The sequence below is a fragment of the Anser brachyrhynchus genome, assembly GCF_964034855.1.
Source record: "Anser brachyrhynchus genome assembly, chromosome: 1".
NCBI classification, from domain to species: Eukaryota; Metazoa; Chordata; class Aves; order Anseriformes; family Anatidae; genus Anser; species Anser brachyrhynchus.
In genome coordinates, this window is record NC_137694.1 from 88,474,222 (window position 1) to 88,494,796 (window position 20,575).

Here is a 20,575-nt window from a genome sequence, read left to right on the forward strand (position 1 = left end):
ACGCGTGTTAGGAAGCCATCCCCCTGCCCCAGCAAACGCCGGTTGCCAGCGGTAAGGGGGAGGCCAGGAGGACAAGGCCAGGCAGGTGGCGGCGGCCATGTCGTGCCCCAGGCGCTTCCGCAGCCCCTACTACTTGTTTGCCCGTGACCAGCTGCCCGAGCTGCAGCAGCGCGGGCTGCCCGTGGCACGCGTGGCCGACGCCATCCCACACTGCGCCGAGGACTGGGCGGTGAGGGCAAGGGAGCCGGGCTGAGCCCTGCTTCTGGGGGAGAAGGGCTTTGGGTTAACGCTGCTTTGTTGGAAGGGGGTCGGAGGGAGGCCTACTGCCTGAGTTTTGCCCCAGCACCTCTTGCTGGTGGCAGACTGGCAGCCAGGAGTTGGTGGTGGCACGTGTGGTGGTGAAACTCCAGAGTGGTACTTCTGAGAGGGTGTTAGCTGGTGTCCCAGCTGCTGTCTGCTTAGCACAGCCTTACCTTTTCAGATGGGTGCCTTGAGCAGCTCTATCTGATTTCAGTTAAGAATTACTCCCACCCTGTCTTCTGCAGCTGCAGAGGAGGACATCTGGCTGGTGAGAGGAGCCTCAGGAGACCAGTCTGTGCTGTGACAGAGCCAGCTTGCCCTCTTCTGAAGGTGCTCTAGGTGCATGTGCTCACCAGGTGTTCTGAATCAAAGCTTAATGGCTTTGTAAGTGAATAAGCTGCCCAAAATCACAGAATCATCTAGGTTGGAAGAGACCTCCAAGATCACCGAGTCCAACCTCTGGTCTAACACGAACAAGGCCTTCACTAAACCATATCACTAAGCTCAAAATGCTCGATTTGATGATACCATTTAGCAATTTTTACTAAGTATTGATAGCTTCCTTTTGAAAAATGGTGTAAAACATTTGATTTGTGGAACTACTAGAAGGAAGTAGTAAAAACTTATTAATAATTTGCTTTCTTTGAAGTTGCTGACAGAAGAGGAAAAGATGGCATATAATGAGAAGGCTCAAAAGTGGAAGAAAAAGAAATCACAGAAGACAATAAAGGAGGTAAATGCTCAGAAATGAACACCTTTTGGGAGTAAAGTGGTGCTTGGGTTTGGCAAGGTGGGACAGTATAGGAGATAACCTGTACTCCTAGCCTCAGACTTTTGGAAATTATGGCTGATGTGGTAGCCCATACTGTTATGAAATTTAAACAGAAAATTGTTCTGGTGTGATTTGCTAGTGAGAGTACTCTGTATCTCTTTAAATAATCACAGCTTGTTCTTGTACTCTTTTAGCTACTAAAATGTTGTTCTCTAACAGCTTAGTTTTATGTTTAGCAGTATTTTGCACTGTCTGATTTAAAATGTGTTTTATTTATAATATGGTAAATTAGCATGGCTTTTAGTCACAGGTTCGTGTTACCTTTGCTTTGTGGATGTCCCCAACTCAGGTCATTCTTGTCTGATGGCCTGAAAGTACATTTTACAAGCAGCTGATTTGGTGTTCTTGAGGGGCTCAGTGGTGGACCAGGTCAATGAAATGTTGCAGCCTGCACACACACAAAGTTGCTTGCCGTTAGTTTTAGATTGGGTTGATTATGGAGAAAATAGTGGTGAAGGACAAAGTCTCAGTGTAGGAGTTAGTAGTTTTCTGACTACAACAACGTTCAGTTTATAGTGCTCTCCCAGCAGGTCCCTGAAGTTTTCCTTGAAGTTTGAATTATGTGAGGTGTCAGAAAGCTTATTTTATTCCTGTCTCGGTTGTCAGCATAAAAACTTGTATGTCAAAGCAAAGAGCCTGATTCAGTATGTGGATAATACTGCATTTACTTCTTCTTTCCGTATTACTTTATACAGGCCATGAATGGTGAGGGTAAATCTTAGGACATGAAAGTGTTACTCTGACAGTAGAGAGAACGGTAGGGTGACGGTAGTTTGGAGTAACTAGTAAATCTGGATTAGCTGAGTTAGTTAATTTGGACTAGTAAGAACATGTTAGGTAACGTCTTCTGATTTGGGGGCCTGTGTGTATAGGAAAGGACTTAAAACATGATCATCATGTTGTTTTTAGCAGGCGAGGGGTGTATAATTAATGATGTTCAATGTTCATATATAATGGAGAGCAACACGAAACATCTAAGTCATAAACAGAGACTTGTGTATTTCATTCCACAAGAGGTAGCATTTTAGAAAGCTTTAATCAGGAATGGAATAATTGCTTTACTAAAATAAACCACATCATCCTCATTGCCTGCCAGTGGAAATACAGGACTGTGCATTTGAAATTGTGATCTCATTTTATTCCTTGCACTTGGGTACACAGGAAACTACAGTTATTTTGCATAGTGAAAGGTCTTGGTCAACTTTTGGAGATGACCAAAGCTTACATGGGTGGGACTAATTCCTGCTTTTAAATAGTTTAAACTGATAACTATGAGAGCTTGTCAGGCAAAGATGATTATCTGGAATTTGTGTACCTACATGTGGATGTTATTCACAATTTGGGCCTTGAATGATTGAATCCTGTAAGCCTGTCATGTATCTGGGCAGATGCCCAAATCTCCCTGCCTTCTTAAAAGCTTATTGTTCATGCATGAATGTGCAATATTTTACTTAACAAGCCTGTGAGCCCCTCTTACTTGCTCTGTACCAGAGCAGTCTGATGAATTGAGGCTTTACCGAGTTTTCATGAATGACATTCCTAGTCAAAGACAAATAATGTACGTGGCAAACTTTTTCATCAAGTTTATGTATTGTTCGAAATTCCAGTTGGAATACTTCCTCCTGTGCAACAAGTAGTTCAACCTAACAGAATTATAATTTTTATATTTGTATTACATTTTAATGAAATAGCTGTGGTTCTTTCCAGTTGTGAGTTAGCCAAGGTACTAAGACAACTATCCTTTGTTGGAAGAGAAATCTTGTTGTCCCAGTCTGCAAGTACACAGGCACTTGTACATAAATGGCAGACTTGTTCCACCTAGCCATAACTAGTAATGGACATCAGATGTTCCTCTAATAGAAGGAGGTGAAGGATTTTATTGGGAGTTAGTAGACTGATTTTTAATTCTTTCATCTTTTCCAGATGCCTAATCTGGATCATCCAGCACCTGGTTGTCTGACCACTGTGATGCACAGAGTTACTTCTTTTCCTGATGTCTCTGCTATGTCGTGGAAGAGTGATCAGGGTATACTAATCTTACAGTAGTTGATTCTGTTAGATAAAAGCTTGCTTTTGATAGATATTCTGAGTGGTACCTATACAAAGGACATTTCCACTTTTTTCAATAGCTCTCTGTGTCAAGTGTGTGTTTTTAAAGTAATGGTGTAGGCCTGCAGAAAAAATAAAAAAGTTATGCATTGCATTGAGAGAAGTCAGTGCAAATGTACTTCTGCCTTGCCTGAAATAATTTTGTCTTCTGGTGTTTTTTTCTTTAGCTTAATGGGTGTATATCTACTATTACATTCTTTACAATTCTTTCAAGGCTTTTAAGAAAAAGATACTCTGACATATTCTTCTACTCTGACATTTGTGATTTACAAGGCTAATCCAAGTTCAGAATAAAAGAATGCTTCTACCAAGTTCAAAGAGCGAGGAGTTGTTAGATAGCAAAGCTCAAACTTTGTATAGGTGTTAGAGAAAATGATGACCTGGCCTCTTTGGGAGGATAAGAGTGGATATGTACTTGGTCAATGCTTTTATAACATCCTGGCTTATTGAAAGAACTCCTGAAACCTAAACTTTTCCTATCTTTACCTTGTCTTCAAGTGGATATTCTGATTTAGAATTGAGTAATGAACACATCTGTAATGTTTCCCCAACAAAGAATATTTTTTTCTGAAAAATGATAAATGGTAGTGCTTACAAGGTAAGTTAATCAGCCACTTAATGCAAGCTATTTCTGTACTGCTCACTTATGTCTCTGCTCAAGCTTTTTACTTAAGAAGCCTCTTGAACCGTTCTCAATATTTTCATGGTTATAGAGGGTCAGGAAAGAGTAGCTCAGTTTAAAATGTGTAATACCTGTTAGTTTCCTCTCTGCCAGAATCCATGCTCCCCTGTCACTGTAATGCAAATCTGAACAGGTTCGTCACGGTGACTTGGACTGACAACTGATTATAACTGCTCTTATTCAGTTGAAAGATAGGGGACAACTGAGATGCATTTTATGATGCTGCTCCTTAAATATTTCTCAGTAAAAGTCCTGTATGGTTGCCCATACCTATATCCATTTTTGTCATAAAGAAAGCAGTAGCACCTAAGAGGTATCTCTCCTGGAACTTGTAGAGATTAAGACCCATGCAAGAGAGCACCAGAATTCAAACTTAGGACAGATGGTGTTGCATGTCATAAAATCTGGCCCACAACGTCATTTCTGTGTTAAAAACACAGATACCTCACTATATAGTTCTCCCTATATAGTAGAAAAAGTAACCTTTTTTGGGTAAGGGGCAGAACATAAGCGTAGGGATTAAATAGATATTTTAAACTTCAGTGGGAATGTTACGTGGCATTCATTGAAGATTAAGCTTTAAGGTGTATTGTATTTTTCACAGTAGATGATAAATTTTTTCTTATGCATTCCTTGGGTATTCTTACCTTCTTTGGGAGCTCATTTAGTGAGGAGAAGTGATCCTTAGTATTCTTCCCATCTCCTCGTACTGTAGGTTAGCACCAGCTCACTTAACTGATCTAACTTAATGAATTGAGCTTGCAATGCTGCTTTCCAGTTAGCAACATATTTTTAGGTCTCTTCACCCTGTAGGAAAATAAGGCTATCATAAAAAGGAATAGACTACCGATATGTCCGACTCTTGCGTAAGTATTAGTTACCTTGTCATCTCACATGTCTTTCTCCATCTGTGTGCTTCACTTGGTCATTACCCTACTTTACTCAGTTCTATGACAAAGTGCACAAAAGCTTTCACTGGATGAGGTGAGGCCAGGATGGCTTGCTGTAACCTCTAGTGATTCTTCTGAAAATGTTTGTTTTTTTTCCTATCAGCTGTGGTTGCAGACATCTTCTATTTCCTGAACATTTACAGTCATGGCAAGCTGCCATCCCACTGTGAACAGCGCTTCCTTCCTTGTGAGATTGGGTGTGTCAAGTACTCCCTGCAGGACGGCATAATGGCTGACTTCCATCACTTCATAGATCCAGGTGATTTCCAAGGAAGGGTAGACAACAAGTAGTTCATCTTCTGCGTTAAGAGGGAGGCTTTCTAATGTCAGTTGCTGCTGCCCAGATTAGATTTCTGGTATTAAGACAGGTTTATTTCTTTGACTATAAGTGATTGGACTTCTACTCACAGTATCTGAGCAGTGCTGTTTCCTGTTTCTGAAGATGTACTTAAGTGCTAGGACTGCATGAAGCTTCAAGGAGGGTAGAATAAATCCAGAAGGCACTTCTGATGTTTGTGCTTTATATTTCATGCAAGGAACATTTGTTTTGGACCTAAACATAAGTGCTATACAATATACTTTTTTCTCAGGTACATGCAACTGCAAATAATTTTTTCAAAAATAGTTGTGGTACTTGTACAAGGCCACAGGGGAAGATGAAGCTGTTCCGTTCTCTAAATCAAAATGTGGTGCGTAGTTCGGAGTTAAGGATCTGTCATTGTGGTGCTGGATGATGGTTGTTCTTTTTCTCCCCTCCCTCACGCTTTTCTGCAGAAGTGCCACCACGTGGTTTTCGGTATCACTGCCAGACTGCTAGTGAGTATCAACGGAAAAAAAGCGGTATGCAAGGGTGTACAGTTTGAGACTTGGCTTATCTGATCTGTGTCTACATGTTTTGTACATCCCTCCTTCTGGGAGGTCCTCTTTCCAGTTTTCTCTTTCTGGGAACCTCATCTCAAGTTTTGACGAGAAAGGGGTGATAGAACAGCTTGTTGCAGTCATTTTGCATGTTTCTTGTATCCACAAATGGCAGAGCTCTTGACTGCCTTGTTTCCCTTGTGACTCTTAAGCAGTGTTTATACATTCCAGCTTGTTTCTGTTAGTACACTTCCTCCCCTTTTGTGCAGAAGGAACAAACTTGGCCCATGTTATCCTATGTCAAATATTTAGATAATGGCCTTTTAAGAGGGAGTGAGTGTGCGTGTCTGCTCACAGCCCAGACCAACTAGTCTTTTGCTGTCGGAAGCAAGGTTTTGATAGTTTAATCACGGATGCTGCCTGTAGAGAAGAGGTGTGTGTGTGTGTTTGTGTGTATATGTGTATATATAAAAAAAGATACAAAGGGAGGTTGGGTGGGGCTGTATCACTTAAAGAATGATTTCTCATAACTTCCCCCCCCCCTTCTGCCTTCATTAGGCGATGCCACTCATAAGATCCCTATATCTGGATTCCATCTTTCACGTACCTGTTACCCGGTTGTCTTACGTGAACTTCTCGAGTTTGCCCAGCCAGACGGAGGTGGTTGGCCTCGCTTTTTCTGCAGGGTATGGTCAAGGTCAAAGTAAGGCACTCTAAATCGAAACCTCTAAATTCTCTTCCACTGGATAATCAAGGGAGAGACTTCATTCTAAACCGTAATCAGCGTGCTGTGGTGGGGAGGGGGATTTGAGTTCTAGTATAGGAAGAAACAGTCCCATTTAAGAAGTTGAGTGACTTTTAACTTTGTTAGTGATTACAGCTTTTTTCATTAACAAAAAGCAATAGGGAGCCTGAATAAGCAAAATCCCACTTTTTTTTCCTCCCACACCCACCCACTCACACGTACTCCCACCCTGTTTAGGAAAAGAAGCTAATGCTTTTATAAATCAGACACTGAGTTTTTTGCCTTGTTATTCTGTCTGGCTCTAGTCTATTGATGAATATTTACCACTGTCTCTGATAACTGTTTTGACTTAGATAAGGATTTTTAAGACTGTACTTAAATTGATTGTGCTGAATAATAGTCAAATAATCTGGCTTTTCTATGGCTGTTTTCACATTTTAATGCCTTTTTTTTGCCATGAGAATACCATAAATCTTACTTTACTTGTTTCACTGAGTTGCCAGTGAGTGAAACAAAACATTGGGGTTCAGAGGAGTTTAAGCTTCATGATGATTATTTTTTATTCTATTCAAGCCTGATCTTAATTCATAACAGGAGGAGAGGATCGAGATCTTGGGTTTCATCCATAAATACAGGACTCTGAAGAAGTGTGTGTGGAAAAAATACTATACAGCAGTTAGTGGAAATAGCTGTAGCATGGGTTAACTGTTAACTTGTTCCCAGACATCGGTCAAATTTCTCCTGAGGTTTGGTTGCAAGTCTGCCTTGGTATTAGATTCCAGTTCAAGGGAAGTTTCAGAAAGGTTGTACAAAAACACGGTCTTTTGTTTTGGAGGCGACTTCTTAAGATGCAGCCAGAAGTCTTCAGATGTCAAAATTCTATACTGTAATTGTATGTAGTTCTTGAATGTGACTGAAATTTTCTTTTCTCTAGTCTGATGACAGATTCCGAATAACCTGGTGTCTTGAACGAATGGCTACTGTAGCAGGTGGGAAATCAATCCTTTTGGGCCTTATCATTATGTAATCATGGATTAGTCAGGAGTTTGAGTCTCAGTTTTCATAAAAGCTGGTACTGATAGCTAGAACTACTTGGTGTGCTACTCCCTCTTCTTTTCCTCCAAATAACTGCTGTGTGGTCAGTCAGCTCACTGGGTAATGAGCACATCCACAGAACAACACACACTATTCCTTGCTCAGCCAGTTAAAGGAGCAGCAGAGACAGTGAGATTACTGTGAAGATGTGCGTGGTAGTAGATAGGAAAACTAACAGCTTCTGAGGAAAGATGGCCTGTAGGCCATGTAATTATTGAGGAAGAGGAAATTGTGGGAATACAGGACCTGCTTTGCTAGGAAGCCAAATGTTAGTAATACCACTGGTGGAATGAATAATTCATTGGGGTTTACATGAGCTTTGAGGTTCAGAGAAGAGGCTGAACAGTGAACAAGGACTAGCTGAAAAGTGGGTGAATGTTCTTCTCAGCTGACTTTTCTGTTCCGACCTGGATCTTCTCTGAGCTATAGGCATTGAGAGCCATCTGGAGCTTCTTACTGTAGAAGACCTGGTAATAAAACTGTACCAGAAGAAATATCAAAAGGAGCCATCCAAGACTTGGGTGTGTAGAGAGCTAGATGCTGTCTTGTGGGATTTTTCCAGTAATACCAGGTATGTTGGCTTTTTTTGTGGAAACGGGTATTATCCTGACATGTCTTGGTGTCCTACGTACAGCTTATGCACTACTAGGCTAAAATCTTCAGCAAACTTCTAATCAGAAATGCTTCTTATCACAGCGTGACTACAATAGGAAATGTGAAATTCTGTCTTTCAAAAAAAAAAAGTGTGAAGATTGATGGCTTTTAAATGCTGAGTCTGGGGCCTAATTTAAAGGAGGGTTAAAAAAGGGAATTAAATATATTGTGATACTTAACTGGAAATCATATAAGTGAGAAGATTCAGAATCTAAGTTGTAATTAGGATGGGAAGCAGGCTGTTAGTATGTACCTCATGCTGCAGCTGTGATGAAGGCCTAGGTATGCGTGCTAGCAGCAGTAATCAAATTCTTAAGTGTAAGAGTTAAGCTAGATTTTTCTTCCTGAAGGAATGCTCTTTATACAGCTCTGGAATGCACTTACTTTGTCAGATTGGTGTTTTGTTTCGTTCCCTACGTGTGTCTTGAACAGTAAAATTTTCTTCTGCTTTCAGATCCTTGTGTTTCTATGAAGAAATGATACGTAGTTAGTGGTGTTGCAGGGGAATATTTAGCACTGATGTAGTTTACTTAGAAACATACCTTAACATTTTCCTCTGTTACTGTTTTAAGTAAGAACTAGTAATGTGATCTCATTTTTTTAAATCTACTGAAACCTATCCCTAGTCTGCTTACACTGTGGATTTTGAGATCACTTGTCGTAAATCAGTGTCACTCTTTACATTTGTATAGTCAGGCAGTTTTCCATTTGCATGAGTATCTTCACAGTAGTGAGAGACCTTTTCAAGGATGGAAGAGTGTACTTTAAAACACACATTTGCAGAAGGAGGTGGGGTCGCTTATACTAAAAGGAGCTATTCCACTTTAATGGGAAGCTTCTAATTGTTATCTTTTAATTCCATTTATCTCATAGGATTCTCTTTTCCTTTTTCTTCCCACCCCAGTGTAAAAAAAAAAAGCCACTTAAGCACTTCTTGACTTTACATAAACCACTTAGATCTTCGTTAACGAATGCTGATCCTATGTGAAATTTAAAATGTAGTATATTTTCACTGAGACAAAAGATAACATCTTGAATGTTGGCTCCTGTTCCTTCTAACCATACCAACTATTTGCATTGATTAAAGGTACTTTTGTAATAGACCTGAACTTCATTTTTATGTAGGTGCAAGTGGCATGAAGAAAATGGTATACTTTGCTGTGCTTTGGCATCTTGTAAGAAAATTGCGTGAGTATCGTACAGGAGTTACCTACGGTATGACAACTCTTCATTTTGTTATAGACATGTGCTGCTTGGCTCTGGCTTTTCTGACTGCTTTGAGCACCGTGGTTCTAAATCTCGAGCTTTATTTAATCCTTCTGCCTCCAGGTCTTTTCTATTTGTAGCTTTAATTTTTGTTTGTATGTTTTAGTAGTATGCTGTATTAGCACTTAAATGTAGTGTAATTTCTGTGATAGTAATGTCCATCACTTGGTTTGTATTCGTCCTATTGCTACCTCCACTTACTACCAGAGAATTGAGAGAAATGCTATTTATGTTAAAACTTGCTACTTTTCTTCAGAGGTTTAATAAACTTCTGTTTGGTGGGAAATTCTGAGTTTGTTTTAGTCCATCTCTACTTTGGATATTTTCATACTGTTCTAAATATAATGTATCTGCATAAGCTTACCTAATCTCGAAGGTGGGGGGGGGGAGGGAAGAGCAAGTAAGTAGTTGTGGAAACAAATGCAATTAAAAATCTTGGTCAATAGTAGTAACACTATTTGAGAGAAATAGTAATGAATAGTTTTTCATTTAAAAAAAACTCCTGTTACATATTGCTATGCCAGAAACTTTCTTTTCATATTAAGTGGCCACATTAGATAGAGTAGGGAAACTGTTGTGTTAATTTCAGGTGTAGTTGTAGAATAGGCTGGTGGTCTTGTAAGGATGCAGGGTCACTATCTAGGTGCTGTGACAATACTCTACCTTCTGTCATCTCCATGGATCACAGTCTGTGGCTGCTTTTGTTCATTGAAGAACTCAGAATGCTGCGCTTCTCTAAGCGTTACACCCCTCTTAACAAAACTTCTCTTGATTTATTTTCTTGGTTAAGTTATGGCATCAGTAAATCTTTAGCTGGTGTGTATGGAGTTTCACTGACAGCTGCTCACCTACCTCTTCAAGACTGTGATTCCAGTGGAAATAGAAGTATCAGTTGGGTAATACTGGATGCTGGACGTTTTCAGGTCAGTTTCCTTAAATTAGTTTCCTGTGTTATTTCTAGTTAACTTGGGTGTTTTAGACAGAACAAACTTGCTGATTTCAAAAGATCCATTTTCATTTTGGATGGTGTCTTCTGGGAGGTATACTAGGCAGCCTGAGAAAAAATCTGTGGGTGGGCTATTTTTTTGTGGTCAATTTTGACTTAACTCCTAGGTATCATGAGTAGTCAGGCATATTTCATTTTGGAAGACTCATCTATTATTTTGCATGTTTATTTCTTCATACAGAAAATGAAGGCTGAGAGTTCTGGGTATGACAGATATGCAGCTTCTCCAAGTCAGGATCAAGAACACGTCCCTTCTAGTTGTGAGTGTGAGATTTCTCCGTTTATAAAGGGAAGGGGTATTTAAACTTAATCCAGTTGCTGCTTTTTCAAATTTCTGGATAGAAAAGATGTCTGTCAGTGACGTAAAGGTTATTCAGCTCTGTATGAGCTGAGTTTATTTCTGTCTACAGTTACAGATTTCATTCAACTTCTGAAGATGAGAGAACTGCCCTTTTCTTATTGGACAGAAACTTATGGTCAGAAAGTCTATCCAAACTTAGTTTTATTTAAAAAATGTTGCTATCTGACTTACAACCTTTCATTTTCCTGTTACGTGAAGTCCCTTCTTGCATGCTTAGGTGCTTTGAGGTAGGGCATCTTTAAAATGCTGTCTCTTGCTCTTAAGTCATACGTGCAAATTCAGCTGGTATCTGTTGCAAGTATTCTGTTACAACAGGGCTTTTAAAAACTGCTCATTTAAGGTCATCTTTTTGGCTAAGTTTCTAATAAAAAGCATGTGCACTCAGTTCATTTGAGCAATTCGTGGTTAATCTTCAGAGGGGAACAGAATAAAGTTTTCAAGACAAGTAAGAATTCTGAGTTTGCAGCTTATTTTCTGCATAGAAAATGCATGCTGAATTAAATGCTGAAACTGTTCCAATTATAAATTGAGATCATGGACTTGATGTTTTTGGAGGACAGAATCCCTGTCTAATTTCTTGTATTAGGACTCTTGAATACATTCAGCTTTACACCATAAGAGGGACAATTCCATTAGTTCATGCAAGCTTTGAGGGCTTATTTAATTTGTAAGCTTTATTTAATTTAATAGGTGATTCTTCATGTGACATGAACACTTCTTTTTATGGAACAAGTACCATGCGAGGCAGAGGAGTTACTCGATTACTGGAAAGTACATCTGATCTATACAAGTCCTTCAACAATTGAAAATCTTCTTTACATCCAGGACAGCTGCACATTGTTTTTTTTCTTGTTTCCCTAAGACAACCAGCAGTTTCTCCAGACTGCAGTTAGTCATCTTATGTGCAACCCTTGACGGTTCGTGTTCTTGTTAGAATGATAAAACTTTTATTGAATTTATTTTAAAAAGATCTTGTTTATTATATCCAACAAGACATTCTGAAAGAACCTGGTAGTTTGATCCTCTAAAAATAAATGCCATGCTAGTTCTGTTTCTTAATGGATGGAGTGCAAAGTCAAGATTAAATACAGTGTCATTGGGTTAGAAGAACTCTGTAGTGGCGAGTGTGACTTGCTTTTTCTTAAATAACCTCCTTCCCCTCTTCTGTATGTGGAAGATAAAGTTTTAGTGTATAACAGTCCCTCTTCAAAATATGGTGGAGGGAGCAATGGAGGTATGACAGGATGCTCTAAGGGAATTAAATGTAATGGTCTCAAAGGATTGTTCATAATCCGTCTCTTCCGCCCATTAAGAATTTGAGTGGTCATTCAAGCCAAAACAAAAAAAGCAGATTTTCTATGAAATGTCTTGGAAAAAGTATGGTGGCAATTCTGTTGATCTGATAGTTCTTTTGTAGGCACAGTCTATATATCAGGAACATGCCTATTTTCCCCTTTGCATTGGTTTTCAGCAGTTATAAAAATGTCCCTTAAACTCAGAAGGAGTGTAGGTGTTAACAGCTGGGTTTAGTGGGTTTCTTTTTTGTGTGCGTGCACAATTTTGTTTGATTTTTAGGGATGTCAAAATCAAACGTACATTGATCTGCGGATGTAATCTTGCAAGTTTAATAGGGCTGGGACAGATACCAGTCATAATTATTTGAAGGGACACAAAAACTGGGAGACTCTGACATATCATTGGGAAGTTAAATGTCCCATTTCATGGAGATGCAAGTCTTGGACAAGCCCCTAAAAAGTTGTCTACTACCTTTAAGCAACTGATTCTCAAAAATAAAAGCTTATATTCTGAGTTGTTTTTACATCTTATTCCAGTGGAGGTCCAGTTGTGAAATACTACTTCCACAGCAACTAACTGTAAGAGGAAATGATTTCATTCCTTGTAGGAACTGAAAATTAGTAGTTCATCTTTTTGGATGATAGGCAAAAAAAAGTGATGAATACATTATCAATAAGCTTAAGCATGCTGATCAGTATGTTAAAAAGGCCAATTGCTGTTTGGAAACCTGTTAAAGTTGCTGTAAGGCCATTTGAGGGCTGCCTTCCAGTATTACAGGATCACTGAGCCATTTTCATGTCCCCTACTTAAGAGTTGGTTGTATCATTGAATTTTCTTGTATGATTCTGTATTTCCCTGCTTTGAGGCCATTGTTCTACCTGCCAAACTTCAGCAAATTAAGGACAATAAACCTTGAAGACAGATTTACCAGTCTTAGAGGCATCTGGAAGCCTTGTACCAGGGTCATAGTGTCTGCTTATTAGTGGTAAAGGCTTCTCTGCAGGGGAATATGGTTGAGTTTAAGTTTCATAATTGACAGCCATTCCTGCATTGACACGTCAAAATGTACAAAACCGTAATTTGGGGATTATTTTCAGAAGTCAGTGTTGCAATAAAAGTTTCCTGTTTCAGTTCTTAAGAAGAGAATCTTAAAATACTTGTTCAGTATCGTACCAGTACATAGACCTATAAAAGCTTTTGCTACTGTGCTTCAAGACTGAGATGATGAATCTTTCCAGAAATGGAGAAAAGGTCTGTGGGTTCCGTGGTGTCTATACTTTATCACCTGTAACATAAAATAATATGCATGTTAGATGATTGTTACATACTGTAGACAATGGTCTATAACTAGGGCAGTAACTGTATTATTGTAATAACCAACAATCTGTGATGGTTTTTGTAATGAAAACTAAAATCTGCATAATGATTTATTTACTATCATCTTTCTGTGTATATTGAGGGGAACCCTAATAGCTACTGGAGAATGATGGCAAGTTCTTTCATTTTGGAATTCTATTTCTATGGCTGTTGAACAATTTGAAACTTCATCTTTGTTTTCTTGAAAAATAAAAACTGTTTAATAAACACAGTGCAGTAATACTTCTTTAATAGGAAAGTAAAGATTAGGGAAAGATGATGATTTAAACCTTAGCATGCTCCTTATGTCAGACATAGTTGATTCCAGCTGGCTCCAACAGCCCTACTGCAGGGCACAGCTGTGCCTCTGGGAAAACATACTCAAAAAGGCAAAATGCTGCACAGCAGATGAGTGTCAGGGGAAGCGTGAGAAACAACCCTGCAGCCACCAAGGTCAGAAAAGGAGGAGGGCGAGAAGGTGTCTGAGGCGCTGGAAGAGAGGTGCCCTGCCAGCTTGTAGAGAAGGCCATGGTGAAGCAAGCTTGTTGAAGGTGTGCTCCAGCCCAGTGTCTAGATTGTAAATGAAGAGGTAAATAGTATTGGAGTCAGTAGGAACCCTCTATGGATTGGCCTTCAGCTGGACTTGGTGCCTGTGAGCCTGGCAGTTCAGTTAGTTTTCTGTCCACATTGTGGTCCACTTATCTGCTCTGTACTTCATCCGTTTGTCTGTGAAGATGTAAGGACAGTGTTGAAGGCCTCACTAAAGATAAACATCCACTGCTTTCCCCTTGTCCACCAAATTCTTAATACCACTGTAGAAGGGAAGGCTGCCAGGTTGGTCAGATGAGATTTTCACTTTGTAAATCTATGGTAACTACTCCTAGTTACCTTCCTGCCTTTCACATGTTTGGAAGCGGTTTCCAGGTTTACTTGCTTGATCACTTTCTCAGGGATCAAGGTGAAGCTGACCAGCCTGTAGTTCCCCCCCATCTTCCTTCTTTCCCTTCCTGAAGATGGAACAATACTTGCTTTCTTCCAGTTGTCAAGAAGCTCTCTTGATCACAACAGCCTTTCAAAGGTGATTGAGTGGCTTTGCAACATTAGCCATCTCCTTCAGCACTTGTGGGTGCATCCCATCCACTTTGTTTAATTGTACCCTACCATGAACCTCCTCCACTGAAGGTAAGTCTTCCTTTATCCAGACTCTTGCACTGTTTCACAGACCTGGGATTGCTGGAGTTGTCTTACCAGTAAACATCAAGGCAAAGGTGTCCAATACCTTGTCCTTTATGACCAGGTCCCCTTTTCCATTCAAGTGTACCAACAGAAGCCCTTCTTGTTGCCCTTTGTGTCCTTCAGCAGATTTAGCTTTGGGTGGGCTTTGGTTTACCTAACCACATTCCTGTATGTTCAGACAACGTGTATATTTTTTTTCCCAAATTATGTCTCTGCTTCTACTTCTTCTATGTTGTTTGTGTGTGTTTGGTTGGTTGTTTTTTTGTCAGGGTCTCTTTGGCCAAACTTTGTTTTCCTGTTCATCTTGGAGGAGGTAACACTTGAAAAATCAACAAGCTTACCTGGACTGCTCATCTCTCCAGGGCTATCTACTATAGGATTCTTCCAAGCTTATCCCTGAATATGCTGAAGTCTGCTCTCCTGAGATCCAGGTTTGCGATCCCGCTTTTTTCTTCCTCTTAGGATCCTGAACTCTGTAATCATGGTTGCAAACTCTGGGGGAAAACTTGTATTCCTGGCCAGTTCTTTCTTGTTTGTAAGTATGGTCCAGCAGGGAGTGCCTCTCCTCCTTGGCCCCTCAGTCACTTGTAGCATGAGGCCTTTTCCAGTTGTCTGAAGGAGGCCTAATCTACTTCTTCCTGATCAAACTCTTCACAGCAGGCACCCACTAGAATGTCAACCATGTTGGTTTCCCCTCTAATCCTAACCCAGGAGTTCCCAGCTGGCTTATTGTCCATCCCAAGACAAAGCTCCATGCATTCTAGTTGCTCTCCCACATAAAAGGCAACTCTTCCTTGCCTTTGAAGTGAGAAAACACTAGGCAATAAGAGGTGTAGATTCAACACTTGTGCCCGTTTCAGCGTCTACATTATAACTAGTTATGTTATCAAAGAGAGTGTAAGTAAGATTGCTCTTTATTATGCCTTTAGCAATATGTCAGTCTTCAAAATCTTAAAAGGTAGAAGGAGGGTTGTAATTTGGTGCGGACTGTCTGGGTGGAGAGTCTGTCAAGTATCAGGTATTGCCTTTTGCTCTTCAGGGAGATGTCAGACTGGAGGAAGCAATGCTGAAATCCTTGTTCAAATGCCACGGTTCATAATAATTCCATGGGGCACATTTTCTGTCAGCTACCTAGAGTAAGGACCATACTAAGACATACACGAATTGAAAACTTGCATGCATTGCCAGGACTCTAGTTCTTGAGCCATCGCAATCAAATGGAGTTGTGCCAAAGGCCAGACTCTTGCAAATAAAAACTTGTGTTGGGTGAATGAAAACCTGCATTCAAAGAAGCCTTGTCTGTGTTTTTTTGCAAACTGGCTGTAGTTGTCTGTTCCTGATTTTTTTTTTAATGAAGAATTAATATGGAGAGTGTTTTTGACATCTTAGTTGAATTTAAAAATGCTAATCCTTTTCCCCATCAAGAATTACAAATTTTTCCAAAAATATAAGTGACTAAAGTAAATATGTGAAACTGAGTGCTTAGTTCCTGGCTGATAGAGGTAGATGAAGCTGACTGTGAAAGCTTTAACAGTATCTTTCTATTTGGCAGAGTAAATGTAATACAGTGGGACAGGGGAATAATAAGTTTGCTATCTAGTTTCTGCCCTCCTAGTGTCTTCTGTAGGTTTACTGTCCTTTACTTCTACCCTATAATGAGCTGCTGATTAATTTTTATTGCAGTGACTCAAGTAAAAGGAAGAAATCAGCAAACACTGTTATTAGTCTAACCCTGTATTATCTCTGTTCCCTCATTTTTTTCCATGGTTCTGTCTTAGAAGCTCCCACAAGCTTCTCTAATTACAATTTTCAAATAATTCCCCATATTCCCTAGTGAACAGGTGAAAGGCAGGAGAGAGAAGTTACAAATTCCCTTATGTTGGGCTATAATAAATTTAGTACTAGTCCCAGCGCATCCAAAATTAATCTTGACGGTTTGCTCATTGTACTGTGAACTTCTTCAGATAGAAGACTGCCTCAGTGTCTTTCCTGGAACCGATGATACAAATAAATAGAAAAGAAGTGCTGTTACTCTAGCAACAAGAATTGTGAGATAAGTAACTCTTGTCTATCTGATCAGTTCTGGGTTGTGCACCATTCTGAATCTTGTAATAGGCAGTGGCAGCCTCTGCTTTTGTGACCATGTAATACTGGAGTTCAAGATCTTGAGAAGAGTGAGGAAGGCAGTGAGAGGTATGCAGGAAATGGGTAGGTGGAATCCCTGGGAGACAGCTCTGAAGAATAAAGGAGTCTAGGAAGACTGGCAGATCACTGAGGATAGCATCTTCCAAATGCAAGAACAGCTCAAGAATATGTACTTTAGCAAGGCTCTCAATATGGTATGTTTGCGTCCAAGTTGGGATGTTACATATTGGTGGACAACAGATGACTAAAAATCTGTTTGGGCTCTGAAGGTGGCGGTTAAGAGGTTGTACTCTATGGGGAGGCCAGTAACGAGTTTGGTACTGCAGGAGTCTATACAGAAGCCTGTTTAATGTCTTTAGCAGTGACCTGGGGGAGGTGATGGAGTGCACTCTTACCTGTTGAAGACACCAAACTGGGAAAAACAGCTGATATGCTCAAGGGCAGGACTGCCATACAGAGGGACCTAAACAGGCTGAAGGAACGGGCTAATAAGGAACCTTGTGAAATGCATCGAAGTCCAGCACCCAGGAAGGAAGAACCCCTTGCAACAGTGTAGTCAGGACTCCTAGGAGAGCATCTCTGCTGAGAAGAATGCCCAAAACTGAGAGGAACAAAAAAAAAAAGGTGTTTGGAAGGTGAAAGGGAAATAGGAACAAGGGTGTTGATGAGAATACTTGCCTTGCAGGGTGTATCAAAGAACTGGGAATATTGATTCCTTATCTCCATGCTTCTGCTGTGTTGTGGTCATCTGTGTCTCCTGTCAGATCACTTAACTTTTGTCCCATCTCTTTGTCACTCATAAATCATAGCATTTTGCTTGCCACATTTAGTAGACCTTTGAGTTACTTGGAGCAGTTCTATTAAGCAGTAGCAGTTTTCTGAGACAGTACTCACTTTTAAAAGAGAAAATGTGATAAAGTTCTGGTTAGTTTAATTGCTCCGGGAAGTGCAGGGTGATCCAATTTTTCAAATTGCATATGAGATTTCTCTCCTACCTACTTTTCATTGCATTGCTAGACTGTTGGAGTGGACTTGTTTGTTCCCTTCACACACCCCATTATACAGAAATGGTTTGTTGCAGATTGCTGAGTTAATGTCAGGAGGAAAAAAAAATATAACTTTTAGATATCTTCTTAGTATGCTTGCTGAAATAAATCTTGCTAAGCAATGATGTATCAAAATCTTACTGTGGCTGTTCTTCCCACTTGGGGTAACAGATCTCAGCAGTCCTGAAGATGGGAGAATGATTGGGGAGTACTTAAATCCTTGTCTTTTGTTGTGTTTGTGTTTTTTTTTTTCATGATAAAGCATATACATTCATATTCTTCCATGTGCAAACTGAACACAAATAAATAGTGATATACTATAGACTGTGTAGATTGTCACTCTTTTTCTGCCCAATTCCCAACTTTTGAGGGATGTCACTGTCAAAGTTGAGTATGCATACATTAATTCTTGGGAATTCATTAAATGCTGATCACTTTCCAAATCTTCTCCATAAACATGTTAGCGCTGCTTTAGTTTTAAGTTCTGGGTATACTAGAGGATCTTAGAGCTATTCCTGCTTCAAAAGACATGTAAGTCACAGAAAACCTTGGAGTAAATTAGGAATTTGAGTATGTGTATATTTGGCTGACTGAATTTAACAAATCAGTAGCATTCTGATAAATACACAACTTTCAAGATATTAGTCTTTATAAAAAATGTCTGAGAAGCAGTGAAATATCTTAGCCCTCTCTCTCTATGTGCTCTTAGTTTATTTGTCAGGGAAGAACTGAGCTTAACATTGCATAACATAAGTAGCTCTGCTTTAATGGTTGTCATGGTTAACTCTCTCACTTTTTCATTGCTGATTCTTATGGAACCTACTTAGGATTGAATTCATGTTTTTGGGGGGTCTTCTTACATTTATTCTGTATTTTGCAACTTTATTTTTCTAAATAGCTTAATGCAGGTTTGTTAATCTGCATTTTTCTTTACATTGAAAATGATCAATGTGCAAACGTTATTTCAAGACAGTTAAGCTTAACATACCCTGAGAGTGAAAAATATGGGATAGGTAACAGTGTTAAAATGTTCTAGAGGCCAGAGCCAGTTTCTGGCTACAAATACTATTGACAACTGTCATGTCTGTTTGCTGGACTTTCCAGTTAAGATGCTTGATGAGAATCCATGCTATTATCCCTCAGTAGAAGTCTTCTTCAGCTCAAGGATATAGGTGTTTGTGAGGGAACACAGGGTGGTGACTAATGTCTGTAACAACTATAAAAGAAATAGCTTTTGTTTCACAGTAAAAACCTGTTACAATGCTAATTAGATTATTCATACTATACTTTCTCATTGTAAAACAGAATAAAATATGTATCGTTGTTTTTTATTTGTTCCTCTATTTCTGAGCTATGCACCTTGATTTTTTTACCTGCCTCCAGCTTCTGTGTGCAAAATTTGTTGGGTTTCTTTGGTAATCCGTATTTGTAATGTTCAGTCATAATTTACACTGAGCACAGGAAAAAGTTCTCAGAATGTTTTGCTGAGTTGTGCTTCAGATTGTTCATTGCCAGAGAGATTTGGGTTTGTATGTACTTTGTAAAGAAGACACTTTCCATATACATGTTCTCACATTAACAGTTTTTTCAGAAGAAGCCACAGGCACAATAGACCACTTGACACACAAATACAACAGTCAGGAGGAAAGGGTGATGTGATGAGAATTAATATTTAGGAATTGTCTGAGCTGGAATTCATAAGTTCAAAAATTTGAAAGTATGCAGGCTCATAGACTGTTTCCAGATCTTTTCAGCTGCCTGTTCTAAATCCACCTAACTTTTTTGAAACTCAGCAGCTTATTTCTGTTACCTTATCCATGCCATTAGTATATATTGTTGCTTCGAACAGACTTTGATCGGTCATCTGTTTTTTCCCCATATTTTTATTCATATGTGGGTGTATAATATATACAAAGAACACACTTAATAAAATGTCTTCAAAAATCAGCTTGCTTCAATCTCACATAAAATCATTCCTATACCAGACAATGCTGCAAGCTGTGAAACTTACATAACAGCATAAACAAGACTACCCTTTCTTGATAACTTGCAATTAGTGACCTTGAAGCCTTCTGTGGCTCTAGGGATAAAGCAGCAACTCTGTATCCAAATAGACTTAACGGGCTTCCTTTACAGAAAGGGGTAAGTCAAGAAAACTGGTGATTTTTGCATGAGTGGGTGAAGCAGTTCTTCATATGCATTATTCTGCTATGAGGTTATATATTATTACCCATGGTATTTTAAATACTCCTTTCCAGGGAGACAAGGATATTCTCTCCCAGGAACTAGAAGACAAAGCCATTAGCTTTTACTTAATTATTCTAAAAAAAAAAAACTTCTTGCAGTAAGAGAGGGATTTGCTTGCTTTTCTACAGTGATGTCTGTGCCTCAGAAAAAAATGAAGATGGCATCGGCCTCCCTCTTCTTTCTTCATTCATCTTCATTATCATCTTTTGCTCTCTGATTCTCCGTAGGATTCCTCTGGGAGAATTCATTTGCATCTTTTGTCTCCCTAAAATATTATTCAGTAATAGAGATGTTAGTTAAAGGCAGCCAGAAATTTTACTGAAGAGATTTTGCATTAAAATGGTTTTAGATTGCTCTAAGCTGATCTAGAAGCGTAACAAACCAAACTCCA

General features: G+C 39.4%; 2 protein-coding genes across 3 annotated transcripts in view; one reads left to right on the forward strand and one right to left on the reverse strand.

Annotated features, from left to right (window-relative positions):
* Positions 1–13,740, forward strand: MAEL (maelstrom spermatogenic transposon silencer). Of its 2 annotated transcripts, none has more exons than XM_080577520.1 (12): positions 1–229; positions 950–1,033; positions 3,056–3,158; positions 4,977–5,132; positions 5,648–5,689; positions 6,290–6,417; positions 7,411–7,465; positions 8,001–8,142; positions 9,351–9,413; positions 10,282–10,414; positions 10,679–10,757; positions 11,549–13,740. In XM_080577520.1, the coding sequence occupies exons 1-12, from the start codon at positions 98–100 to the stop codon at positions 11,662–11,664; spliced, it is 1,233 nt and encodes a 410-aa protein (XP_080433646.1). In that variant the 5' UTR covers positions 1–97; the 3' UTR covers positions 11,665–13,740. The 2 variants fall into 2 exon arrangements, with proteins under 2 accessions (XP_080433646.1, XP_080433647.1); XM_080577521.1 differs by lacking the exon at positions 1–229 and adding an exon at positions 550–630.
* GPA33 (glycoprotein A33) overlaps positions 11,824–20,575 on the reverse strand; it is a 21,159-nt gene continuing 12,407 nt past the window's right edge. The window contains exon 7 of the mRNA XM_080579722.1: positions 11,824–20,449. Coding sequence (XP_080435848.1) covers positions 20,368–20,449 — 82 coding nt within the window. The 3' untranslated portion in view covers positions 11,824–20,367. The remainder of the gene's footprint in view (positions 20,450–20,575) is intronic.